This window comes from Lichtheimia ornata (assembly GCF_029851405.1).
Source record: "Lichtheimia ornata isolate CBS 291.66 chromosome Unknown scaffold00067, whole genome shotgun sequence".
In the NCBI taxonomy this organism is placed as follows: Eukaryota; Fungi; Mucoromycota; class Mucoromycetes; order Mucorales; family Lichtheimiaceae; genus Lichtheimia; species Lichtheimia ornata.
The window spans coordinates 35803-62419 of NW_026695387.1; the positions used below are offsets into that span (position 1 = coordinate 35803).

At 43.2% G+C, this 26617-nt stretch overlaps 10 protein-coding genes across 10 annotated transcripts; 7 read left to right on the plus strand and 3 right to left on the minus strand.

The window, feature by feature from the left end:
• Positions 1-391: 391 nt before the first annotated feature.
• Positions 392-2924, plus strand: O0I10_010257 (uncharacterized protein; the record flags this gene model as incomplete). The annotated part of the gene is made up of 13 exons (XM_058490239.1): positions 392-479; positions 541-663; positions 729-788; positions 850-1127; positions 1198-1374; positions 1433-1534; positions 1589-1739; positions 1800-2043; positions 2099-2220; positions 2279-2383; positions 2442-2575; positions 2634-2695; positions 2756-2924. 13 exons carry the CDS (start codon positions 392-394, stop codon positions 2922-2924), a joined length of 1815 nt encoding a protein of 604 aa, XP_058338960.1.
• Positions 2925-3156: 232 nt separating this feature from the next.
• On the plus strand, positions 3157-3607 carry O0I10_010258 (uncharacterized protein; the record flags this gene model as incomplete). Its single annotated transcript, XM_058490240.1, has 3 exons — positions 3157-3301; positions 3362-3452; positions 3529-3607. The coding sequence occupies 3 exons, from the start codon at positions 3157-3159 to the stop codon at positions 3605-3607; spliced, it is 315 nt and encodes a 104-aa protein (XP_058338961.1).
• An 88-nt stretch (positions 3608-3695) lies between these two features.
• Positions 3696-4602, minus strand: O0I10_010259 (hypoxanthine phosphoribosyltransferase; the record flags this gene model as incomplete). Its single annotated transcript, XM_058490241.1, has 5 exons — positions 3696-3725; positions 3787-4029; positions 4086-4282; positions 4348-4402; positions 4471-4602. 5 exons carry the CDS (start codon positions 4600-4602, stop codon positions 3696-3698), a joined length of 657 nt encoding a protein of 218 aa, XP_058338962.1.
• A 1078-nt stretch (positions 4603-5680) lies between these two features.
• On the plus strand, positions 5681-6576 carry O0I10_010260 (uncharacterized protein; the record flags this gene model as incomplete). The annotated part of the gene is made up of 5 exons (XM_058490242.1): positions 5681-5784; positions 5861-5943; positions 6010-6269; positions 6384-6422; positions 6478-6576. The coding sequence occupies 5 exons, from the start codon at positions 5681-5683 to the stop codon at positions 6574-6576; spliced, it is 585 nt and encodes a 194-aa protein (XP_058338963.1).
• Positions 6577-7869: 1293 nt separating this feature from the next.
• Positions 7870-9180, plus strand: O0I10_010261 (uncharacterized protein; the record flags this gene model as incomplete). The annotated part of the gene is made up of 1 exon (XM_058490243.1): positions 7870-9180. One exon carries the CDS (start codon positions 7870-7872, stop codon positions 9178-9180), a length of 1311 nt encoding a protein of 436 aa, XP_058338964.1.
• A 2431-nt stretch (positions 9181-11611) lies between these two features.
• On the plus strand, positions 11612-13539 carry O0I10_010262 (uncharacterized protein; the record flags this gene model as incomplete). The annotated part of the gene is made up of 7 exons (XM_058490244.1): positions 11612-11789; positions 11850-11905; positions 11976-12305; positions 12375-12446; positions 12534-12760; positions 12822-12958; positions 13028-13539. 7 exons carry the CDS (start codon positions 11612-11614, stop codon positions 13537-13539), a joined length of 1512 nt encoding a protein of 503 aa, XP_058338965.1.
• Positions 13540-13569: 30 nt separating this feature from the next.
• O0I10_010263 (uncharacterized protein) lies at positions 13570-14939 on the minus strand (the record flags this gene model as incomplete). Its single annotated transcript, XM_058490245.1, has 6 exons — positions 13570-13606; positions 13685-14037; positions 14124-14306; positions 14372-14551; positions 14617-14808; positions 14877-14939. The coding sequence occupies 6 exons, from the start codon at positions 14937-14939 to the stop codon at positions 13570-13572; spliced, it is 1008 nt and encodes a 335-aa protein (XP_058338966.1).
• Positions 14940-16473: 1534 nt separating this feature from the next.
• Positions 16474-18217, plus strand: O0I10_010264 (uncharacterized protein; the record flags this gene model as incomplete). Its single annotated transcript, XM_058490246.1, has 7 exons — positions 16474-16645; positions 16731-16791; positions 16998-17146; positions 17207-17428; positions 17505-17522; positions 17594-17678; positions 17743-18217. The coding sequence occupies 7 exons, from the start codon at positions 16474-16476 to the stop codon at positions 18215-18217; spliced, it is 1182 nt and encodes a 393-aa protein (XP_058338967.1).
• A 3684-nt stretch (positions 18218-21901) lies between these two features.
• On the minus strand, positions 21902-22150 carry O0I10_010265 (uncharacterized protein; the record flags this gene model as incomplete). Its single annotated transcript, XM_058490247.1, has 1 exon — positions 21902-22150. The coding sequence occupies one exon, from the start codon at positions 22148-22150 to the stop codon at positions 21902-21904; it is 249 nt and encodes an 82-aa protein (XP_058338968.1).
• A 424-nt stretch (positions 22151-22574) lies between these two features.
• O0I10_010266 (uncharacterized protein) lies at positions 22575-26463 on the plus strand (the record flags this gene model as incomplete). Its single annotated transcript, XM_058490248.1, has 16 exons — positions 22575-23051; positions 23108-23484; positions 23568-23727; positions 23792-23954; positions 24005-24144; positions 24200-24271; positions 24347-24695; positions 24751-24794; positions 24869-24958; positions 25031-25225; positions 25287-25446; positions 25502-25711; positions 25780-25962; positions 26019-26121; positions 26181-26305; positions 26372-26463. 16 exons carry the CDS (start codon positions 22575-22577, stop codon positions 26461-26463), a joined length of 2940 nt encoding a protein of 979 aa, XP_058338969.1.
• Positions 26464-26617: the final 154 nt, after the last annotated feature.

A 26617-nucleotide genomic window follows, 5' to 3' on the forward strand; every position in this document is an offset into this window, starting at 1 on the left:
AGGATCAAACGACCACAATGAACAACTCATCACGGCCACGAAAGTAGGAGACAATGAAACACTATGGATGAATCAAGATACCATCTTACAAAAAAGGAGAGTGATAAACATTTGTTATGGATGATGCATGAACTTGAGAAATGATGGGATGCCTGAACCGGGATCAAGCATGGTATTTGTATCAAAGGGTCAAAGTGTGATAGTGTCTATGCGCGCATAAATCGACAAATTCTAGTAGGTGTCACCATCCAATTCTACATTCCTCAGTGATCTACCATCAAGATATCGAAGAATGTGATCATGGGTATACAGATCAAATAAACCATGCTTCAATGTACATTTATTCAAGTAGTAACAGTAGTTGGGTGGGTTAATTGATTCTAAGCAGTCCATGCAATGCGGAGTGGCTCATATACTGTCAGCTGACTTGTCTCAAGCCGATTTTTCACAACTTGTTCTCACTCTTACAGCCATGTCAGGTATGCCGCGTCCATGTCCACTCACGATCTCGGGCTATATTGACCTAATATCAACATCCAGACGCCATTGAGAAACGAGTATACATCGGAGGTCTTCATTCCAGCGTCACCGATCAGCTCTTGCACGATCGATTCAATCGGTACGGTACGATCAGCTCTGCGACTGTCGCCAAAGACGATCAAGGTATTCCCCACATTCCATTGACGATCCACGAGGAATTGTAGCGAATAACATATGCGTTCTTATAGGGAATTGTCGTGGATTCGGTCACTTGACTATCACAACTACACCAAAGCAGTGGGCAGGCTGTATGTGCAGTAAATGCCGATGTTGATAGCGAGATTGGATGCTGATATATACTCTCCACAGGTTTATCTGTTTACAATGGAGCAAAGTGGAAAGGCATGGTGATGCGACTCGAAGACGCCAAACCTGACTACAAAGAGCGGAAGCGTAAGGAGGACGAGCAATTACGAAAGAAGGAAGAGAGACAACAAAGGAAGCGATTACGACTTGAAAAACGATTCTTGGCCAAAGATATGACGCCTGTCACTGATAAGAATATGGAGAAACGACGAGGATGGAGGCGAGGACGATATGGTCGTGCTATTGCTATCATGCATCTACGTCGTCCAGATGGCACTCAGGTACATATATACACTACAAATGTCTCTTTGCGTAATGGTGTCAAGAAGCTCACGCATGATGGGAATATAGATTGTCTTCGATCCCAGCCACTATAAGAACAACCTCACCAAATTATACAACATTAATGCACGCATGAAGCCTGTGTCACGTCTACCGATGCAATACGATGATTACGCCAGTGACAACGATGATCGTTACGATGATACCACTTATGACCAAGATGAAAGCGATCATGAAGACAACATGGTAAGTAGGCACTAGGCATAATTCATCATCGGAATTATTAACTCTTTTATGTTATCAGGATAAGGGTGATGAGAAGCGACTGGCAGCAATGGAACGCCGAATGGCAGAGGCACAGCAAAAACATGAGATGATCCAACGGGCTCTGAATAGCGATGACAAGGTAATAGCATGGGCATAAACGATTACCTACATTGTGCTCATTTGGTAAATATAGGATCGTGCAAATCATGTTACTTTTGATAACGAAGAAGAGGAGGAGGCGGATGAAGATGATCGATCATTGAAGCCACGACCATCATCAGAACGACCAGCTCCACGAGATTCAAGCTGGCTATTTGATTCAGATGAAGACGAAGAGGATCTTGGTAAGGAAGTGATAGAGAGGTGTCTCAATTTAACCCGAGAGCTCACTTTTGTATGTGCAGAGATCAAGATGAATCCTGTATTGGAAGGAGAGAAAGGTCGAGAGCGACTTGCATTGCAGAGCACTTTCAAGGGTGATGAGCGTTTCAAGTTGGATGAAGATTTTATTGACGAGGATGAGATCAAAAAGACGCGCAACAAAGAAAATATCGAGGAGGATGAGATTACAAGGGATTTGAATGCTGAGAAGGATCAATCCATGGATGTGTTGCGTGCTATGTTTGGCGAGGAGACAGTAAACAAGACGTAAGTGATGCGATTTGTATGTAATCCAGGGCTGTGATGCTTATTACCCATATAGGAAGAAGAGAGATACACAATGGACAAGTGGAGCACGATATGATCCTGAAGCGGAAGATGCTGATCAGTATTTGAGGAACGTAAACAACTCTGAGGAAGAAAGCGATAACTCTGAGGAAGAAGGTATATACGAAGGCGTTTCTTTTGACTATGCACATGCGATACTAAGACTCTATTGTAGCCCTGCCCGCCAACACGACTCCTGTCACAGCAATGCCCGTTGTATCAAAAGACAAACATTTTGAGGTGAATGTTAATATGAAGCCATTGTTTGCAGCAGAGGAAGGCAAGTATTGGAATAGGTTGTGTTTGAGCGGGGCTGTTAACAGGATAAATGACAATAGGGCCATTCAAACTTTTTGGAGGAGATGATGACGACGACGCTGAAAATGATACCAAACAACAACCTCTTTTCGGGAACATGCTGGACAGTGACGATGAAGGAGATGTTGCTACTACAACCAAATCAAAGAAACATGTAAGTAATATATATAGTAAACGGTGAAAAGGGGATCATCGATTGACGAGTATCATAGGCACAGCTTGGCTTGGGTGTGATGTTTTTCTTCCACACAGACAACCCATCTCTTATGGCAAAGTACGTTCATTGCATCATTGATTTATTGTTGTCAAGTACTCATTCAACAACCTTTTCTAGGAGCTGTTTTGACTATGATCCAAATGGTGTATTCCAAAGATCCGAATCAGAAGACTTTGAATCAATATGGCAAGAAAAGAGACCCCAAATTACTGATTATCTGAAAAAGCGTCAGAGACGTGCATTGAAGAGGAACAAAAAGCAAAATGTCAAAAGCAATGGACAATAAATTAGGTTTTCTTTGTCTCATATAAGAATGGTTGTTGATGTGATGATACATACGGGTAATGGGGGATGAAGTAGGAGAATACAATGGCAATAGCCGGGGACGTTTGAGGGATGAACTTTTGTGAATGAGCACATCCATGGTATCTGATAATGTCAGGCGGAGAAAGACGATTCCAGTGTATCCAAGCCAGCAACCACCACAGCCCTTTCTATCAACCAACAACAACACCAGCATGGGAAAGACCGTTCAATTATCAAAAGAGAATCCATTTGGCGAAAGGAAAGCCGAAGTACATGCATTGACTCGAGCAGAAGAAGAAGCTTGCTACAAAGATCTCAAAGAGAAGGCCCTCGAATACTGCCAATCGTCAATCAAGGGTAACTTGACATTGCCTTTTTTTACAAAACGTGTTTTCTTGACGACTGTTTCGTGCTCAGAGTTTGTCGAGTGCAGCAAAGAGCACAACGTTACGGTGATGTGGACGTGTCGTGATAAGCTAAAGGCCATGAACACTTGTTTAAATAGTCGGTGAGTCTCATGCACACGGTGGGGGTGGGGGTGAGAGGATAAAGCAAGCATATGAATAACACAGCATGATGTCTAGGACTTCTCGTGAAGAATTGGACAAGCTCAAGTTGGCCAAATTAGCAGCAAAACGAGCTGAAAGAGAGCAGCAACAGTAGCAACAATGATAACACAAATGTATAAGATCACCAACTTCAATTAGATAAACAATAAAGGGATTTCTATGTACAACTTCCAAATGACTCATCAGATAGCATAAGCTTGTTTGCCATGATCCTATTAAAATACATATGAGATATCCCAATCTTGCAATGATTTCAAATGTTTGATGACTTACGCTAATGACACAAATGTGATCGAGGTCACGGAAGTATTCATTGTAGTCCAAAGCATAGCCAACAACGAAAGCGTCAGGGATGGCAAATCCAACATAATCAGGAACATAGCCATTGCTGCGGGAAGTCTTCTTGACCAACAAGGAAGTCACCTTGACAGACTTTGGGTTGTATTGCTTAAGACGCTCAAGCAACTTGACCATAGTGTTGCCGGTGTCAATGATATCTTCGACAATAAGAAGGTTCTATACGTGGGAATTTAAGTATGGTAGCTCAGCATCCACATAGTTGGTTATATTACCTTGCCAGCAAAGTCCTTGCATTCGCTCTCACTCAAGGAAATGGTGACGCCTTCAGATTGATCATTCTTGTAAGACTTGACACGGATGAATTCCAAGCTGAGAGGGACGCTCATGCCATTGCTCTTGGTCAAAGCCTTGATTTGGTTGACGAGATCGGCAAAGTATTGATGACCACCCTTCAAGATACAGCACACGACTGGAAAGAGAGCACATCAATCTCCCAATGTCACCTTCCATCATCATGGCTGTTTTGATACTTACCAAGTGGACCAGTGGCGTCATCCACAATCAAGCGTGCGAGCTTTTGGATACGATCCTAAGAGTAAAGAAAAAAGTTAGTTACGCGGTCATAGTAGTAAACAGACGATAAGAGAAGCACCATACCATGATAACGCCATGAGGAATGAGGATGCTGGAGACATCTTGTTCGTAATGCTTTGGAATGACAAAGTGATCGAGAGAATAGTGGTTCTTCTCAGTGGTCACATCAATCCAGTCCTTGGGCTCCATAGGCATAGTGAGAAAAAGTGGAATAAAAGGGAGCCTGTGATCTTTTTCAAAGTGAAAAATTTCTTATACGCAGACGCAATATCGGGTCGCGAGTTCCGATCCAGGTTCAGTTTCCAGCAGCATTATCTGGTCAAACGGTGTCACAAGATAGCGGATACTTTCTGCATTGGGACGGCTTATCAGGGAGTAATTTAACATCTTTTTCATCAATGAGACGACACAAAGGCGGCTCATGTCGATTCCCATGCTTACTACTGATGCACAGCAGATTCCAATGGCTTTTTCAAATTACATCCTTTTCTTCCCTTTGCTGCAACACAACCAGCCATGACGATTCAAAGATAAGCGAATAGCAGCATACAGTAACACGTTTGAGATGATCAATCATTTACAGTAACATAAAAAGGACGTCAATAATGGATGTACGCGTGTGCTATACGTATTCCCGAAATGGCGGCTGTTATGGTTACAGATCGTCCATGACAACAAACATCAATGCATCAGGCAAATGAGCCCGCCAAAATGCGTTGCACAAGTCGATCGTCTTTTGCCAAGAACTCTTTTGAATTAATACTTTTTACAGGCTTCTATTAGGTGCTTGTGTACAATGGATACTATCAGATGGCTATTTTAGGGTCATATGGAGAGTCAATGATCATCTACCAAGCTAAGCCTAGATTGTTCAGGGGAGCAATGTGATGTATGTGAACCATGTCCTTGTTGGTTGAGAAGGCACCAAGATTCCCAACCACCATCGAATGCATTGTTTATAGAGTATAGAGAGGAACAACAACATTACAAATATAGAAAAACGATGCTAGCATGTAGGGTAGTGATCATAGCTACTTGTCTTTGTATGCAGTAATATCGATTTGATCATGACAATGGGCCAAGATACTCAACATCTGATATGAATGAATGAAAGAAAATGTAGGCGGAGGGTTGTCATGGTACCTTTTATCACCATAGCAACGCTTCAAATCGGAATTCCAAAGGGAGGGGGATGGGTGTGGTGGCATCCTCGTACTGCCACACGTACAAATCGGTCGCTTGTGCTTTTCCTTTTTCTATACACACATATACGATGAAGCTCTTTTCGATTCTAATCCTTCGCAAGAATGCCAACAAGGCCCAGATCCTCACTTCAGCCTTCGATTTGTCTAGCTTTGGCTATTTTCAACGGGGCAGGTAAAGAGATGACACCGGCCATCTATACTCATCCACAAGCATCGCCATGACTCATGCTTTTTCCTCCCATGACTAGCGTACAAGAATTTATGAACTTTACAGCAGCAACTATCAGCGACCGAACACCCACTGGACAACGACAAAGCGTCGAGAGTGAAAGTAAGGGAGATGGATGATGATGATGCAACAAGGACCAAGCATTAAACAGCATTTCAATGTACGCAGATAATGTAGCGCACGTCTATGCACATCCCCAAGGTCTTTATGGTGTGATTATGAGTGACAAGGAATACCCTTCAAGAGTGGCCTTTTCTCTATTGAACAAGATTTTGGATGAGTTCTTGGTCAAGTTCCCCCAAGACAAGTGGAATCCTCCAATGACCTATCCCGAATTGCAAAACTATTTGAGCAAATATCAAGATCCCAAGCAAGCTGACAGCATTATGCGCGTACAGAATGAGCTTGATGAGACGACTGCTATCTTGGTAAATGTCAAGAGGAGGAAGGAGAGGGGCAAAAAAGAAAAAGAAGCAAGGGTCAATGCGAGATCAAGGAGTATATTGGATGCTGACATCCCTTGTTTCTTTCTCCTATGCTAGCACAAGACAATTGAATCTGTATTGGAACGTGGAGAAAAGGTATGTTTATAGGATAGGATATGCGTTTTGGAAGCATGGCCTAACAATGTCATAGCTTGATTCCCTTGTAGATCGATCCGAAGCACTCTCGAGCCAGTCAAAGATGTTTTACAAGACAGCAAAAAAGACCAACTCTTGTTGTGTGGTGATGTAGAAGATAAACCAACACAGAATAAAAAGGGATGATGATGGTAGGAGGAGGGGATGATATAGTCTATTTCTCCTAGACTTCCTTTTTCTTTATGCGACACGCTGAGCACTAGCCACCACATGTTGGAAATATTGGGGGATGGATTGACGATGAAAGAAACCCAGCCCATGATCCCGATCCAATCAGCATATTGCAGGACGATCATGCAATTTAAGCATATGAATTCCCTCGGCTAAATAGTGTGGGATGAATGGGTTTGATACACAAGGTAATATAAAAGGAAAAAGGACACAATATGAGATGGTGGGAGATATACGTCGTTATTGTCAGGGATCAGGAACAGTAAAAAGTAAGGAAGGGTATCTCTTAAGCTATACTATTGAAAAACAACGGGCGATGCGTAGTAGGTAGAGGGTACACATCCACACATCCACACACGGACATTGTCGGTTATGATAGTTTACTTTGAAATGTATCCAAGGGGAGCGGAATAAACAAGTGAATGGTGGGTGTGATGTGATTATCAATAATGACAAGATGACCCCACACAAAGAGATGATGATGATGAGGCCCTTGCACGAGGAGACAAAAAAAAAGAGATGACAAGAATAACGACGTGGATGATGGTTAGTAAATTGTAAGGAGGCAAATGAACGGAGCAAAGTACAGCAAAGGGTAAACTTTAATGGCATCTTCTGATGCACACACCTGGTTACACAAACAAGCATTGCACACATACGCACGCACACATACGCACACCCTCACACTTACACACACTCCCACCCTCGTTTTCGTTCCCCCAACCTTTCACGTTGTAACCCTCGTGCAGCCTTTCTCTCGTTTTCTCTCTCTTTCTTCCTTCTTTTCATCTTGTACAGTAACCCTCTCATTGTGCACAATGCTTGCAATGTCCTGCTAAATTCGAAGCCTATGCATCCCCTCATCTGATCCTCTTTCTTATATATATTCATACACAACACCCACGCACAGCGCTTTATCGCTCTTACTCTTCTCTCAAAAAGACTCATATATCACTCTCTCGATACACCCACAGCATGCTTGTATTCTATTCTATCTTCACTTCCGCTATCACATCAACAACGACAATCATCAAGCTTTGAGAACTATTGAACCGGCTGCTTTATCTCCATAGCACCCTTCCAAAGAACCGCTCCAACAACAACAACAACGACAACGCCAACAGCAACAACAACTTCAACTTCAACAACAACAACTACATTTGCATCTATCTTTTCCCATCAACAACAACGACATTTGTGCCTACTATTCAATAACATGGCTGCGATTATCACTCCACACGAACAAGATTACTGGTCCCACGTCGGCGTATCCATGCTCGACAAGGTTATTCATACAAGCGGTCATCATCGCTATCAAATTCTTGAGGAACTTGGCCGTGGTTCATATGGATGCCTTTTCCTCGGACAGTCGCTGGTAGACAACTCCTATGTGGCCATCAAGGTATTAAGCAAAACAGGCTTGGATCACCAGCAACTTGAACTTCAACAACTCGAAATCGACATTCAGACCTCGCTCAAGCATTCTCACTTGCTCACTTTACACGGCACAGCTCATGATAACGATTACATTTACATGGTGATGGAACTTTGCGATCAGGGTGATCTCTTTGATTATGTCCTTCGCACCAAATTGGATGAGCATCAAGTCACTCGTTTATTTGTTCAAATCCTCGAAGCTGTGGAACACATGCACGCTCATAGTGTGTATCATCGTGATCTAAAGTTGGAAAACATTCTACTACGCACGGCCGACGATGATGATCAATTGGAATGCAAGGTGGCCGACTTTGGACTTGCCACACGAGAACGGTTCAACATGGAATTTGGTTGTGGCTCAACAACCTATCTTGCACCAGAACACTTTGATGATCAGGAGCAACAAGAGGACGGGGTCAATACCACAGGAGAGGATGAACAATTACTTGTCTATGACGCTGCCGCATCCGATGTATGGAGCTTGGGCATTCTCCTAATCGCTCTCCTCTTTGGTCGTAACCCTTGGGAAGAAGCCACATCCATGGACATGGCCTATCATGAATACAAGCGAAATCCACTCATTCTCAAGAACCAGCTATTCCCTGCCATTTCAATGCGTTGCTATCGCTTGCTGAAATCCGTTCTCTCGCCCAATCCCGCTGATCGTCCTTCTGTCACTGAACTCAAACATCAATTTCTCGCTCTCGATCGCCTTACCATCGATACCGATTTCGATGATGAAAGTGATAGTGGCCTCATGTCATGCGATGATGATACAAGTGATGATTATTGTCGTCCTGTTGGTATTCCCACAGCTGCTGGTGCTGCAGCTATCATGGCAAAGGCTGACAAGATTAGCTGGGATTCGGCTGTCTTTAGCGGTACCTATCATGCATCATCCGGTGAATCGTGGTCCGACATGGTGGAAGAAGACGAGCAAATTTACGACGACATGGTATCATCTTCATCATCCTCCTCTTCTTCAGGTGTATCCTCTTTGGCTAGCAGCATGTATCGCGACGACGATGACGATGATGATGACACTGACATGTTTATTCACAGCCAAGAAAAGGGATCTTGGTGGTTGTGATGATGGGTTATTCTCTCTTTCTCCTCCGTCTCATTAGTTCTTTCTCAACAAACACCCCCCTTTACATCCACCCCCTCCTCCGACAATAACAACCCTGGGGCGGCGCACGAAAAACGCGGATGCGATGATGATACAAGTGATGATTATTGTCGTCCTGTTGGTATTCCCACAGCTGCTGGTGCTGCAGCTATCATAGCTGACAAGATTAGCTGGGATTCCGGCTGTCTTGCCGGTACCTATCATGCATCATCGGTGAATCGTGGTCCGACATGGTGAAGAAGACGAGCAAATTTACGACGACATGGTATCATCTTAATATCCTCCTCTTCTTCAGGTGTATCCTCTTTGGCTAGCAAGCATGTATCGCGACGACGATGACGATGATGATGACACTGACATGTTTATTCACAGCCAAGAAAAAGGGATCTTGGTGGTTGTGATGATGGGTTATTCTCTACTCTTTCTCCTCCGTCTCATTAGTTCTTTCTCAACAAACACCCCCCTTTACATCCACCCCCTCCTCCTACAATAACAACCCACCAACGCCCCCACCCCTAGATCCCTATACCCGCTCACAATACTTGCTCGTTTCTCACTAACCTATTGCGTTTTCAATGTCGTGTGAATAAAACAATATCCTTTCCTTTCCTGACCTATTAATATGATAACGTGTAACAAGGTGGATAATTGCATAAGTTCTTCCTTTCCATAGCAGCCATTATTTCGCAATAATAGTTGGCTTAGTATTATCGAGTTAAAGTACCCCTCACCCAAAACCCAATACATATCCAATGCTGCCCCTCCATCTTGCATGTTTAAAATTCCTGCTGGGTTGGCTTGTTCATTCAATTGATCAGGCACCCCTTCATCCAGCTATCTATTTGTTCACCTACACCAATGTCCTTTTTTATCGAACATGTTTCCAAAACATGAAAGCACATGATGCACCACTAAGATCAGCAGCTTTGTCATTACAAAGTGATTGGTGCGTAAAACATACTATTGGGATGGCCTTAGTAGTAGCAATAAACAAGTAGCTATGGATTGGGTATCCTCCAAGGGGCATTTTGTAAATAAAAGTCGCGCATAGGTGCTATAATAATGATCAAGAAGGAGCGTGCTAAGACTATACGAGTCACCTTGCAGCAAGGTGTCTATACCAATTACGAGGTTTAGGTGCATAAAGGGGATCCCATACATAGCATTGTATGTCGAAGCCGTATAAATGGCATTTATTTCCACTGATGGAGTTATGAATTATGAAACCTATTTGGGTGGCAAGTCGCACAGGATACATGCTTGTCGCATCTGTGCGTTCGTTTTTGCCTATTTACATATACGGTGCTACAAATGGTACAATAAACGATGGCTTTTTTTCTTAGGGATGGGTGTCGTACACCTATCCCATTACATAGATGTGCACCTTTAATTGACATCGTTTGATACTAGGTGACTGGTCATTGTTTGCAATTCGTCGGCCCCTTTTAACTGAGGTGCATGAATGCAGCCGACAAACATACGCCTGCGATTGTACAGAATAACGATGAAGGGGTAGAACTTATTATGTATGTTGTTGTCATACATGGATACACGCCTGCCGTGCTCATTGTGTGATTGTATCCAATGCACGCATGTGTAGAAGAAGGCTGATTTATCAGAAAAGGATAAAGCACGGGAAAAGATTACTAGGGACCGGATAACAAGTAGCATAAAACGATGATCAGATAACTCAAGATAGATACGAAAAAGGAACATGTGGCATTCCTCCCATGGTGTAGAGGATTGATGAATGGACCAATCAATGGGCATTTTGTATGACAATGACCACCACACATAAAGAAAGGGGGCTGTGATTATCCGAAATTTATACAATGCGCTTCGAAATACAATAAAAGTGGGGAGCAACAAAGACCCATCAGGAGGATGGCACAATGTGATATCATCATCGACCCATGAAAACGGCAACGGTGGAAGAACAAATGACCTGGAGCACCACCACCAGACACCAGCTGCATCCAAGGAATCAGCAGGAATGGTTACACAGAGCATGTCACGTCTATCACTGCAGCACCCATTTGTTTATGCATCCTCGCGTTATGTTTTGCATGTACGAAACAGATTGAAACGCGTTGTTGAGTACCTTGATAAAACGAATTGGGCATGGCCATGTTGATGGTGGTGATAGGCAAACGTTGTCCAAAGTGGGATGCAGTGGCAATAATGGTCGCGGATGTACGGGCGGGTACCGTTCTCATTTCCTCGTGACAGATGGTCCATGGGGACAGTATTGCAATAAAATAAGGGCACCATTTGGACCATTTATCGTGCTTGTTTGTCAATAACAATAAAGAGAACCTATTTCTCTTTTACGCGTTTGCACGTTTCAGCCCATTCTTTCCTTCCTTGCATCGCATTCCTACTTGTCCTCGAAATGTCATTTCAAAGCGAGACAACGACGGTCGCTAGCAACGAACAAGCTCCGTTGCTACCCAAAACACAACGCAACGACCCATACAATAATAACGACGACGACAACGACGACACGTATTTGATAAACCAGCCTCGCAAGTACAAGGTTGTTGCTCTCCTATGCGCTGTATTTTTGGCAGGTAACGTCTTTTGGATGCATTTGATCTTATCTGATCTTACTCACTTTACACATGATTCAGTGGGTAGCCACTTTGCCGCTCATACCCTAGGCGCCATGAAAAACATCGTCAAAGAGGTGAGTGTTTTACCAAGTTGTTGCAACCCCTTTTTATTCATGATGTATATGCATCGTCTTCCGGATGTAGGATTTTGGTATATCCAATTCCCAATATGGTGCCATTCAATCCAGCGTCTCCATCGTGAATACGGTGCTTCCTGTTTTTGGTGGTATCGTTCTTGATAGCTTTGGCACAGCATCCGGTTCCATTGCTACTACTATCCTCATTACTGTGGGCAATGTATTGGTGGCCTTCTCAACAGGCAACAAGAGCTTACCAACCATGATCATTGGTCGTGTCTTATATGGTATTGGCAGTGGCACAGTAGTCATTGTTCAAGAAACAATCCTTAGCCAATGGTTCAAGGGGCCTAGCTTAGCAGCAGTGATTGCACTAATGATGACCGTGAGCCGATTGGTATGAATAACTTTTCATCTTACGTTTCCCCCAAGTTGAATAACAAAGTTAACATGATCATGTTGCTAGGCATCCTTTGCTGCACAAGCTACTGTTATCCCCATTGCCAACTGGATGGGTTGGTATGGATACGGCTTTTGGGTACGCGTGTGCTGTGACGTATTAAAGGCATCCATTACTAATAACCTTGACCTTTTTGTTTGGGCCAACAATATCCAAAAACGATAGTTTTCTGCGTTCCTTTGCATTTTTTCCCTCGTGATCAATCTTATGTACCTGACTTTGGTTCGGAATGTATCCGGGATCCGTAGCCAGGCTACAAACAACAGCGCATTGCGTCGCAAGAAAACGTTCAGCTGGTCCAAGTTGCTGTACCTACCTCACTGCTATTGGCTTATTGCAATCATGGAATTCTTGTTAGGCGGTGGATGGGGTTGTTTCCTTCATATCAACAGGTAAAAAGTTCAGCCAATGTCATTCAATCACATGATCACCTCCACTCATGATCAAATCAAGCGAATTTGTAAAGATGCGATTTGGCTATGATGATGCACGTGCAGCTGCCACTGGAAGCATAGCCCAATTGTTACCCGTGTTCCTGATGCCAATACTTGGATTATGCGTTGATCGCTTTGGGAAGCGCACATGGATGAGTAAGCACCATTATTACTATACACACATACATACGCCTTCAACTTTATTCACTTTTGCAATGATAATAGTCATTGGAAGCGGTCTCACATTCCTTGTATCATTATTACTTCTCAACTACACTCATATTGCTCCTGTGGTAGGCATGCTGTTTTTCAGCATTAGTCTTGCGCTTGGTCCCGTTGGCCTTGTTTCCTCGGTTCCTATCATTTTGCCCATGTCGCTTGTGGGCACAGGTATGGGTCTCGTCAAATCAAGTACAAACATTGGTGCATCCCTTTTCGATATTGCTACTGGATTACTACAAGACATGGATGATCATCAAGGCTATGATGGTGTAATGAACTTTTTCATTGGTGTTGGTGCACTTAGCGTCATTGCAGGGCTGACATTGTGGTTCCTGGATATGTCAATTTATGATGCTCTGCTGGATCAGAGTGCACGTGACAGTCGCCAACAAGAACAAAAAGTGGAAACATCAGCTGTTCAAGAAAAGCTATGGGCTAATTGGATCTATGGAGGCGTTTATCTGTTTTTGGCTTGTTTAAGCTGGATTCTCTTTATCAAATTTGTGCTTCTATAGAAAAACCATTGTAATCCACTATTTTGCTAATTAAAACTTGTACACGTTGCCCTCGTTGTAACCAAGCCTATGAAACAAACGAATCAGTAAACAATGATCCATGTATAACCTTCACACCCCAACAACATGTATAATGATTACTTACTCCTTGAGGATACCAGAGACCTCACCCTGAGACTTATCCTTAGCCTTAGGACCAGAGATGGAAGCCAACATAGGATCGGGACCACAGATGAAGATCTTGGCATTCTTATCCTCGGGAGCAGGCAAGTACTTCTTGATGGCATCAGCAGTGACGAAGCCTTGGAGTCCTTGCCAGTCCTTGGGAGGGCGATCGAGGGTGTAGACAACCTTGAAGCGATCGGGATGTTCCTTAGCGTAGGTATCAAGCTCCTCCTTGAGCAAGATGTCTTCCTCGGTTTGGTTGGCGAAGACAAGAGTAACCTTGGTAGTCTTATCAGAGGAGTTCTTATCAAAGACCTTGCGGATGATTTGGAGCTAAGGAAAGAAAATAGGTATATACATGAGCACGTCATCCATGCATAGCTTGAGGCCATCCCATCATCTCCGCAAAAAAGACTTACCATGGGGGTGATACCGGTACCACCAGCAATCATACCAACATTCTCAACCTTGTTCTCCTCCCAGTTGTACTTAGGAATAGGGCCCTTCATTTCAAGAGTATCACCGACCTTGAGGTTGGCAATGTGCTTGCTCATCTTGCCTTCAGCATACTCCTTGACAATCAAGTCAAAGTAACCTTCAGCCTAAAATGTAGCACATGGTATCAGTATCATTGTTCCCTTTGTGAATCCGTTGCGTTGAACATTACCTCTTCAGGGGAAGTGGGAGTGTAAGGACGAATGATGAAGCCTGGAGAACCATCCTTCTTGGTGATAGGATAGCGGGTAATCAAGCAAGAAGCAACAGGGAGCTCGGCACGTTGCTTCTCGGAAGGAAGACTGAAACGGTAAACGGCAGTGTTGTGGTTGATGGGTTCAACTTTTTCGAGCTACATTGATGACAAATCCAATCCGTATCAGTTACATGATCATGCAGCACCATTGTTATCCTTACCTTGAAGGCCTTGAATTGCTTGCCATCAAAAGCAGGTTCAACAGGTGCAGCAGCAGCAGCAGCAGGGGCAACAGAAGCTTGGTTTTGGTTGTAGTAGATACCACCAGCAGCACCAGCAGCAGCGAGAGTAGCAAGGACAAACTTGTTGCTTCCCTTGTTGTTGCCAGCTTGGGAGGCATAAGTGCGAACACCCTAAAAGAACAATGGTGTCAAAATCAGGGGCTGAATGAGACGCGTGGAATGGCTCAATGGACAATTGCCTGCATGTTAGCCTTGGAAGCAGCACGCATGGAGCCGAGTAGAGACGATGAGACGAAACGCATGTTGATAATGAATGTAGATAAAGAAGAGGAACAAGGATGTCAATACCACCACCACCCGAATTTTAGGTTTATTTCTTTCTCTTTCTCTTTCAATGTTTGACGCGGTCTGAGTATAGCCGAATGAAGCCCGAATGTTGCGCGCCTTTTTGACACGCACTAGTGAAGACGTGACATCATCAGTCGTAATAAAGTATTGTTGTCCTTGGAACATCACACACTTCATCAAATGATCGACGACTGAGAACAACAGGTTGATGCATGTGCATAAGTATATTTAGAATATACGATCTGCAAACAGGGACGCACGCACAGACATGTTGTATCTATACATGTGTGTATATATGTGTATGTGTGTAAAAGTGATGAGTGGGCGAATGAGTCTATGAGGAGGAGATGGGACACGTCGTCCTTAGATGAGATGACTGATGGATGACTGATAGCTGATGGATGATAAGAAAAAGTGCATGTCGTCGTTTTATAAGTGTCCTCTTTTTGAATGAAACAGAAGCAATGATCAAGATGAGAGAGGAGCTCTTGGGATTGGGGGTGTAAAAGGAGTTGTTGCAAAAGGGACGTATCCATAATCTTGGGACTGTGAGTTCCCATCCCAACCAGTAATGGTGCTGGAGGCATGGTGCGTTACTCCATTTAAGCCTGTTGCCCCACCATTGCGGTTCCAAGCGAGGTTTGGTAAACATGAGGAAATGAGAGTCAGCATATGGGGTGCATAAGAGTTGGCCAATGGAAGATGATACACACTGCTACATAGGATAAATGGGGGGAGGCGGAATCCGAATTAATGGATGTCATTCCTGTAAATGGGTTTTGTGATGCAGGTGTGAGCCTTACGTCTGGGCACGTTAGGAAACAGCTGCCCAAACATCCTTCGAGAAGATGCAACATACATCAACCACCTGCTTGCTGCCATTCCCGCAACCAGATTTCTGGACATGTCCAGCTTTGTGGATGCCACCATTCAACCCGTGATATCGGCTCAACCCTGTTGTTGTTATGGTTACTATTGCCATGGCCATTGCTACTCCTACTACAAGTATCATCATGCCATGATGCATCGTTATTATAACTATTACTACCATAATGATGATGATTATTGGGAATGCATCCTCTCAAACACCGTTTTGATATGTCAAACCAAGAACTCGGGCTGCCAAGTTCTTGTACCAATGGTCTATTTGATACATTTATTATCCACATACATGTCATTCAATGAATAGGGTAACAAGTTGAATCATCATCAACAGCATCATCAGCTGCTGATATTATTCAAGCACCAGTCCATCTCATCCACCCATGTGGTGCATATCCGAGGGTTGCGTGATGTACCTGGTAAACTCAATAAAGGGTCTTAGGTATATATAGCACAACAATACCACCCGCAGTACTTGTTCTCCTTCTCTTTTCTCTCTTCTTTCTTTCACCCTTACCCCTTCCTCTTTTACACTTACATGTCACACCTGCTTTGGCGCTCTCTTGCCTAGATACAACTTGAACAACCAGCCTCATTCAGCGCGCCATGTCGACTCATCACTCACGATCGCAGCAGGACCGCGTGCCAGCTTCGCTTAGAAAGTTAGTTGAGCTGTCTGCCAATCAAACAATAAACCAATATCAGAACATTAGTTCAATAGAACTCGTTGTGCGTCAGCAACCCGTCAAGGCACGCCTCTGCAGCTTCAAAGAGAAAGGTGCGCATTGTGTGGATGTGATAGCGTGTATGTGATGTGATATTAATTCATCTCTTTTCCTTCCTTCCTCCCCCCTTTATTGTAGTTGACAGGCGTCCGGTTGATCCACCGCCTATCGTTCAGCTGATTTGCCGTGACCCAGACGAGTAAGTTATCTTTTGATCTTATGCTGTGGATATGGGTGGAGAGAGGGTAAGAGTGAGCAAGTGGGTGAGTAGATGGGTGTGTGTGTGTGTGTGTGTGTGCGTGTATGTGCGTGTATCCTATTATTACCAAAACTCTCCCTGCTTTCTCCGGGGTCCACGCCAAAAGAAATACCTGAGCCGAATCAGTCATCTTTTCATTTTTGTAGTCAAAGCTATTTGCACGATCCTTATTTTTTCCTTTACGCTACGCTTGCAACTACGGATGGTCAAGATTTACACTTTATGAACGGCACAAGAACTACAGCAGGCTCGGTTGTGCAATCCCTACACAAACTTAAAGACATTGATGATAAAGGTATGTGTGTGATACCACCCAAAACAAAGGAACATGCTTTACTCATCATCGTCTACCAAGATGGTGGTTTCTTCATCTTTGCCGATATCAGTGTACGACATGAAGGTTTCTTCAAGCTCAAATTCACGCTTTTTAAGATTATCGAGCAAGTATCACACGTACTCTTTTCATTGCACAGTCGACTGACTCGAAAAATATTTTTTTCACGGCTGTACAACAGAACCCATGTATATCGTCTGTGCTCTGCGTTTTCGGATGCGTTCCAAGTGTACTCGCCAAAGAGTAAGAATGGCTAAACACACGCGTGTGTATATGACGCGTTGAATGTGATGGATACTCATTCTTTTTTGGTACATAGCATTTCCTGGCATGTCAGGTACATCATCCATCCCCTCCGAAACATCCCAGCATTCTTTTTGCTCAGTGCATTGATCGCGTTGTTCGTAGAATCAACTTTCTTGACACGTTGCTTTTCAGATCAAGGAGTACGTATTCGCATTCGAAAGGAGACGAGGACACCAAGCAATCATACGTAAGTAAAATTGAGAAATGAGTGGATTCAATATAGCACATTGGTTCCAATAATGTATGTTTAGGAAAAGACGAAGGACTGAAGAGCATGAATACGAGGATAACGATGATAGATATCGATCGTCAACAGCTTCACAATCGGATGTATCGCATGCCATGTCAATGCAGAATCTGTTACGCTCTGATTCGACACCAACCGATCCTCAACATCCACCTCCACCACCTCCACCATTATCATCTACGTCTGAATACTATCATCGCCTTGAACCAACGACCACAGCAATGTATAGATCATCATTGCAACTACCACCTATACAACAATCGGTACCACGGGACCCACATTTTCCCGCCAGTGGCATGCTTAGTACTTCACGACCCATAGTCGCTGATCATTCGTCATTGTATAATAGCAGCAGCAGCAGCAGCAGCAGCAGCAATAATTATGCGAGTACCAGCAACATGAGTGATGCACAAAGAGCATGGTCGTCAACAGCATCATCGTCTAATCCAACGACGAACATCAACAATCATCACCAGTAGTCATCAATGGGATGAAGATGTGAAGGACATTTACATATACCGATTACCTCGATTCATCATTCATTCTCTATCCTCCAAGGCTCTTTTCTTTTATCTTTATCTTTTTCTCTCGAGGAGGATTATATCTTTATGGGTTTCTTCTCTTTTCTTCATGTATACGGCAATAGCAAACATCATCCTGGCAACAATACACGATAACCAAAACTCCCCCAAACACTGCGCATTTTCCCCTTGATCAACAACAAGCATGTAACTATCTCGCACGCACACACACACACACACACACACACATAATAGGCATCCTCCTTTTTTCACCCATCACCATAACAACACGCATATATGATCATCCCTATATATGAATCCATTTTTCCTTTTTCTAAACATTGACATTCATAAAAGTTGCTACATTATTATTCCATAACACATGCATATACAAGCTTCTTTCCCCCCCTTAAAAAGTAATCACCATGAGCGATCCGATCGTTGTGTACCCAAATATGGGACGCTTTGCAGCCGACTATGATATCGTGCCTAGGATGTGGTGCGACCATCATTCTCGTAGCCATGCATGATCTGTTTTAATAACTGACGTGTTTCAGAAAAACAAGTAGATGTTGGATACTTTATTTGCATTTAATACCCAAACATCACCAACAACAACTTGTCATCATCACCCCACTCACATGAGATGGTAAGGGGAATGATCAGGGGAATGTTATTAGACATACATGGAAGCTTTTCCGTTGCCGTTCTAGAGCAAAGCACTGACGATGGGGCATGTTAGAAAACACAAACGTGTATTTTCCATATCACAGGTTATACTGTGTGTTTAAGATTGTCTCATTAGCACATTACATTATGCATTTTTCCTTTAAGGTATATAAGAAATGTAGACAAGGGGGTCGCAAAGAGAGCACCAATGTAGTAATATTAGATCCAAGTTTTTAATGCTCATGGCATGATAGTAGACATCATTTTCATAAAGTGGATTCTCGAGCTTTCTATACTAAAAACCTATTCCATGGGCGTCTTGTTTCTCCGCATCCCTTGATTGGGGTACCAGGGGCCAAAATGTTTGGAAAGTAGTGCATGGATGTGCATATACAAAGAGAGAGAAGAGAGAGAGAAGAGGACGTATATGCATATCAGAAGCAACGAGATCGTCGGCCGCTTCTAAGAATCTTGCTTGCTGTGCTTTGCCATATCATGCGTGACCGATTGCCCCACATGCATCTTGCGTGTCATCCTCGTATACCTTCCTTCATTGCTTGTTTTGACGTGGTGCATTATCCAATAAGTGATGATCAAGGAAAAATTTATCCATTGCCATTGGGAGTGCCGTAAAACGGTAATGTCATCCATCCATGTTGGGTAAAACAAGGTTGGCTACATATAACAAGCTCCTGCATTTTGGATCGGGTGGTACGTGCAATTGTATCCCAGGGATGATCGACGTGCCAGGCAATGACAGGTTGTGTTTGAAATGCGTGCTAACAACGATTTGTAGATGGTGGTTTGATATGGAACATCAACATACCTTCAAAGTGATTGAGCGTGATGGGTAATATGACTCGCCATTTTCTTGATTCTGTCAGCAGCAATTATGCCTCAATCTCGAATTGTATACCACCTGCATATTCAAGGTAAGCCTCAGCCATCAAATTTCCCAATGATTCCAGTGATAGCAAGGTGGTTGGTGCCCTGGATCCACTGCTCGTGTACTTTGACTGCACCCAGAAATGGGGGTCGTCGTCGTTGGTTCACCTTGTAAAGCTTGGCAACCAATTTGTTGTACAAGGATTGCTGGATTGTCTCAATTTGATATACAGCACAAAGCAAACATCCAAGCATCGAATTGAACTATTGGGTCTCGAACTGGTGAGTATTGCTATGCAGTACTGTGATCAGCTTTTGGATAGCCAAATCATGATGTTGCATCGGAGATGGTGGTTGCCATGGCTACTTGCGGTGCTGCGTTGTTGTAATAAGCAAATCACCAATCTTCTTTGTCGATGTTGCGATGGCACGGATATAGTATTGAGGGTGTTGCGAGGTAAGTGTTGATGAGATTGGGTCGATTGAAGAGTGCTCCATCACGTAAAGTGGATAGATGCATGGTTACGTGATAGTTGTGCGTAGCTGAATAACAGCAAGATAATAAAGCTTCTGATGCGAATCATAAACAAGGTACTGTATTTCAAAAACGCAAAATTAAACACGTTGAATGACATTGTGTCGCATCTTCAATGGCTTTAAGTGGGTCTTGATCCTTTAATGCTTAGGCTTTTGCTTTGCCTTTGTGGCGTGTCTGCATTGTTGTGAGATAAAGTCAAGCAAGAGGAGGAGGAAAAATATCCAATCACTTTTAACGACCATCATAAGTACGCGACCCATAGCGCTGCATAAGTAAAGTGCCTGGTTTCCGTTGGCTTGGTTTGATTAAAGTTACATTTTGCTCACAAGCTATAGCCTTGTAGGATATAATGAAGGGGACATTTATGATAGGAGCGATCAAAGAGGTGGATGTCATAGGTCCTCAAGTGGCCCAAGAGGGATGTAGTAGTTTATTCATTGTTTCTTTATTACCATGTCTTGGCGTCATACTCATCACACGACGTATACATACATAGAATTCAAAGATGTTGTTGACGAGGATATCAAGAGGTCATGGATGTGTTCTTAGCACTTGATTCGTAATACATGTACGCATATCCCATTCTTCTCTTTCAGTAGTATTGGCATTCTTCCACACATAGGCTTCTTCAATAATAGCCATTTGTCTCATACCCATCCTCTTCGTCATCTAATTCTTGCACTGCTGCACTTGCTAATTTTTTGCCAATCCATCCCGAAGAAAGCGTATGCTTGGATCATTTTAGTTATCGTTTACGTTGTACGCGTGGTTGTTCATTTTGTGTCACACACGACCAACCACCTACCACATGCAGCAGAGCGTGTATGAAAAGAGAGAAGCTGTTTTGGCAAACATCCTTAAGGTTCATCCAAGCATTGCGAAACATTTGAGTTGGTATCCTTGTGGTACAGATGACTATGATCCATGCCCCACAACAAGAAAGATGCACGATTTACCATATGATTGTATCCTGTGATAAGATGTTTTATGGGTAGAGTTCATGCAGGTAGTACTCTGGTGCTGGTGCTGGTCAATGCTGGCTAATAAATGTCGTTGAACGATAGCTAATGTTATCGCTCATGCTTAAATCACCAAGACATCCATTGCGTTGTCACCTTGTTTGAATACCAATGCATAAATAAAAAGTAAGGTCGGTGCACACCGACGACATGTTGACTTTTGCAAGTTGTTGAGCGCACGGTGGACACGAGGAAAAAGAGAAGTTTCCAATGTTACGAACATGTCTGCAAAAGGTAAAGTGCTCGTTGTACAAGAATCGTATTTCTTGCAGATAAACTCAACAGTCGACTTAAATGAAATAAAGGAGCTCATGCGATTTATATATGAAATGCTGATGGATGCTAAGTTCTATGACCTTTTTGTGTATGCGAGAAGAGAAACGATTTAAGGGAATACATTGTAAGAGGAATCAGTGATAAATGTATATCGATGCATGCTTGTTGTGTATGAGATGATGATGATGTTGGTGGGGGTGGTATGTGAGGATGGTGGTATGGATGGATGCAAAGGGCGAGTGGTAGTATGTATGATTATGCAGTCATGGGCAAAGAAGGAGCTTCAGGCAAGTCGGCAACCACGGCATTTCGTCGTCGAAGGGTATAAACAGGTACATCGATTTGGTCACCGTCATCCATAAACAAGGTAGCCTTGGCCGTTGGACTTTTTTGTAGCCATTGCGCAATACAAGCAGCAGAGAGGTATTCTGCAGCTGATTCAAAGACTTGGTCGCCATCTTGAATGGAAAAGTGGAAGGAGTCAGCGGAAGCAATGGAAGACATGGTGGTTGATATGATGATGATGATATGAATAAGGAAGAAAGAGAAAAGAGATGATTATGAAGAAGAACACGAGGAAGGGAGGGGGGTCGAGAAAGGGCACGTTTTTATAAAGATTTCGGCTCTTGAGGCAAGCCCGCCTGTTTTTGGTTAGGCATATGCATGACCTATTTTGAGCATGGTGACACGTTTCTCAATCCTCCTTTTACAAGTGGGGTGATTGGAGAAGAGAGAGAGAGAGAGAGAGCGAAATGGGTGATGGCATAAACACACTTTCTCCTCATTTATTGACCAACAAACAACCACACAACTCTTGACTAATATGGATGGCAAAAGCAAATCCACGTGGCTCTCTCCTCCTTGGTGTGTGCGAGTATTCATTTTACCTTTCTGAGTTTAACTTGTTGTGTCCTTTGCTCTTTTAGTCATGCCACCAAAAAGATCCACATCCACCGCATCATCATCCTCATCATCATCAAAACGCGTTCGTAAACAGCAACAACAACAACAACAACAACAGCCTCCCGAATTTATCCGTTTATTCCATCTCTTCACTCAGCTAAATACTTTTTGTGCTTTCTGCGATGCTCGTCTTACAACTGCAATCACCTTGGACAAGATTCAATCAGCTGTCAATGGCGTTCAACTTGACGATCTAGCTGCCATCAACGTCATTATCCCTGACTTTATCCACTTTGACCAGGGGCTCACCATTCAATTTGGGAAACCGATGACCAAGAAACGAGAGTCTCCTTTAGCAACACGAGGAGGAAGGGGAGAAGGATCCAACCAATACAGGAGCCCACCAAGTGTCAAACCAGAAGTTGTCAAAAAGACTATCGATGCGCGCAACCTTCGCTTTAAACGTGCCATTGCTAACTTTGTTTCTGAATGCCAGGACAAGGTATATGAATGCATAGATCCAATCACGTGTACTTTGTTAACATGTTCATGCATTAGCACATCGATCCCGTAGCGCATTTGAAGCAGGAGATACCAAAGCATATACCACCACCATCATCATCATCCACAACATCCACAACAACAACAACAATCACCATTAACAACACCCCATCTACTACTACATCATCATCACCATCATCCATGAAAGATACCATTGATCAGCTACAGCAACAGCCATTTTATCATCATCAATTGGTCCATTGCCGTGAATTTACCGAACGGCCCTCCGTTTATGGTGATCCGATTGATCTCCCGCATGAAATCGAATCAGCTTTACATGAAAAAGGCATCCTTCACCTCTACGTTCATCAAACAGAAGCCATTCGTGGTCTCCGTGAAGATCAGCATGTTATTGTGGCCACATCTACTGCTAGGTAAAGAGGGGGGAACGGCTGCTTATGGGAAGAAGGGGGTATTATTATGGGGTTAAGGGTGAAGCTCACAGACATCATCTTAGTGGCAAGTCATTAATCTACCAGATCCCGGTGCTTGAACGATTGATTCATGACAAGAATACACGTGCCATGTATATCTTTCCAACAAAGGCATTGGCTCAAGATCAGATGCGCGCATTACAGGAATTGATAGGAATGTGCCCAAGTTTGGAGGATGTACAGGTAAGTGATGCATGCAAATGCACGCTATCCACTATCTCTAATATGGTCGTTATCACTATACCAGGTTGCCACTTTTGACGGTGATACGCCATCCGAACAACGTGCTTTCATCAGAGACAACGCCAATATCATTTTCACCAATCCGGACATGTTGCATCATTCGATTCTTCCTAATGGCAAACGATGGAGATCTTTTCTTTGCGCTCTTCGATTCGTGGTTCTTGATGGTAATAAGCTGCTTACTTATGAATCGACATGGCTTACCAACATGCTTTAGAATTACATATCTATAATGGTCTCTTTGGAGCCAATGTGGCATTTATCATGCGAAGATTGAGACGCTGGTGTCATCATTACGATAATGACACTGCTGTGCAGTTTATTTCATGCAGTGCGACAATTCGACATGCAGACGAGGTAACACAGCACACACAACATGATTGAACCAATCATTGAGGAGAGTCTATTATAGCACATGAAGTTGGTTTGTGGGATTGATCAGGTCAAGCTTGTGGAACAGGATGGTGCACCATGTGGCAAAAAGGTATGGAAAGAAAGGAGATGATGCATGTCGGGAAGGAGCTTGATTTGACATTATTTCTCCTTGGACACAAACCAGTCCTTTTTAGTGTGGAATCCTCCTTTGGTCAAGCGTCCAGGGCAAAATCCCAATGAGCGTCGAGGATCAGTAGCAGAAGGTGCACAAGTATTGGAATACCTGTTATCTCGTAACGTACGCACCATTGCCTTTTGCAAAGTACGCAAAACATGCGAATTGTTGATGATGCAATTGCGGGACAGCTTGGAAAAACAACAACGTGGTGACCTATTGGGAAAGGTGATGTCTTATCGAGGTGGGTACCTGCCAATGGAACGTCGCCAAATCGAGAAACGACTCTTCAATGGTGACCTGTTGGCTGTCGTAGCCACTAATGCCTTGGAATTGGGAGTCGATATTGGGTCACTTGGTACGCATTTCAGATTGCCATATATGTCACTATGCTTACATTGATATTATATTAGATGCGGTGGTGATGATTGGGATGCCATGGACTATTTCAGCATTGGTAAGTCATTATAGGGAGACAAGGATTAATGGAAAAGCAAACAAGTTTATAATGAATATCGTTCATATTTCTAGTGGCAACAATCAGGGAGGGCTGGGCGACGGAATAAGGACTCGTTGTCAATGGTTATCACCGATCATAACCCCATGGATCAACACTTTGCTGTAAGTATAGGAAGGCGCACGAGGTTGTTATTACCTATCAAGCGACTCGTATTGACGTAAAGTCTTTATCAGCGACACCCTGAAGAATTATTTGAACAGCCGCTTGATGATATTCAGTTTGATGTTGAGAATAACAAGCTTGTGTTGGAAAGTCATCTACAATGCGCTGCAGAAGAATTGCCAATCAATATCGATCAAGATCAAGCTTTCTTTGGACCCAATGTGCCACAAGTATGCGAGGAACATTTAATGTTGATCCACGACAAGGTATGTCATACAAAATCGCAAGTAACTCATTGCATTGATGTCTGGTTATATCCCGCTATAGCTATACCGGCCCGACCCACGATATAGGCCATACCCATCTCAGCATGTCAATATTCGCAATATTACTCAAGAGCTCTACGCTGTTATCAATACCACGGATGGCAAGAATATTGTTTTGGAGGAAATCGAATCGACGCGTGCACCATTCGAGATCTACGAAGGTATGGCATCGATGGCTAACAGTAATATTTGACTTTGTTGACTCCTTCCATGTAGGAGCTGTTTATATCCATCAAGGAAGAACATACCTTGTTGAGGAATGTAACGTCGATCAACGATACGCCAAAGTCCATGCCGCACGAGTTGACTACACAACGCAACAACGTGACTTCACCAATGCCAATGCTATCACTACTGTCATGAGCAAACCAATACAAGTCAATGAGAAAAAGACGAGGAACAGGGTATCTTATGGCCGAATACAAAGTATGTCATACCTACTAAAGGGGTAGCTTGTTTATGCCTGTGACAGAGGATTAATACAATGAGTGTAGTTGAGACGATTGTATTTGGATATTATAGGATGGATAAGCGCAACCGCATCATCGATAACCATGACATCTATATGGATCCGATTATCCGACAATCGACGGGGATATGGCTGGATGTTCCACCTGTGGCTCTCAAAAAGATGGATGAATTAGAGATTGATAGAATGGCATCTATCCATGGAGCAGGTATAGCAAGAAAATGAGCGGGTATGGTGATTTTTAGCTAATTGATTACGCTTTAGCTCACGCAATGATATCCCTATTACCGAGTTTCGCATCATCCACTGCTGCCGATATCCGAACAGAATGTAAAAGCCCACACGCCACACGTCCACGTCCCCCCAGGTAGGTTGAAAGCAAAACGTTGCACGTTCGTTTGTCTCAAAAATGTTGTTTCCCGGCAGGATCGTACTATACGAATCACAGCCTAGTGGGATTGTTCGGCAGGCATATCAATTTATTGATGAGCTATTGGAGATGTGCGTTGAGCAGATACAAAATTGTGCCTGTGAAGATGGTTGTCCTGCATGTAAGTATGGGGATGGATCTTTGCTATGTCTTTAAATTCCCTATTCAAATGCGTTCATGTATGCAGGTGTCCACCTTTCACAGTGCTCTGAACACAATGAGCTTTGTTCCAAACATGGTGCTTTAATTGTTCTCCAATCATTGAAGTTAGAGGTATAGTAGTTCTTTGGATAGTTTAGGAACCTGTATTATCATACGCAAATATAAAGCTATACAGTAACATTTCTGAACGCAATACATACAACATGCTTATTATACTAAGGGGCTTTGGGGATCGCCATCATTACTACATGCACTACTAATAATACCATAC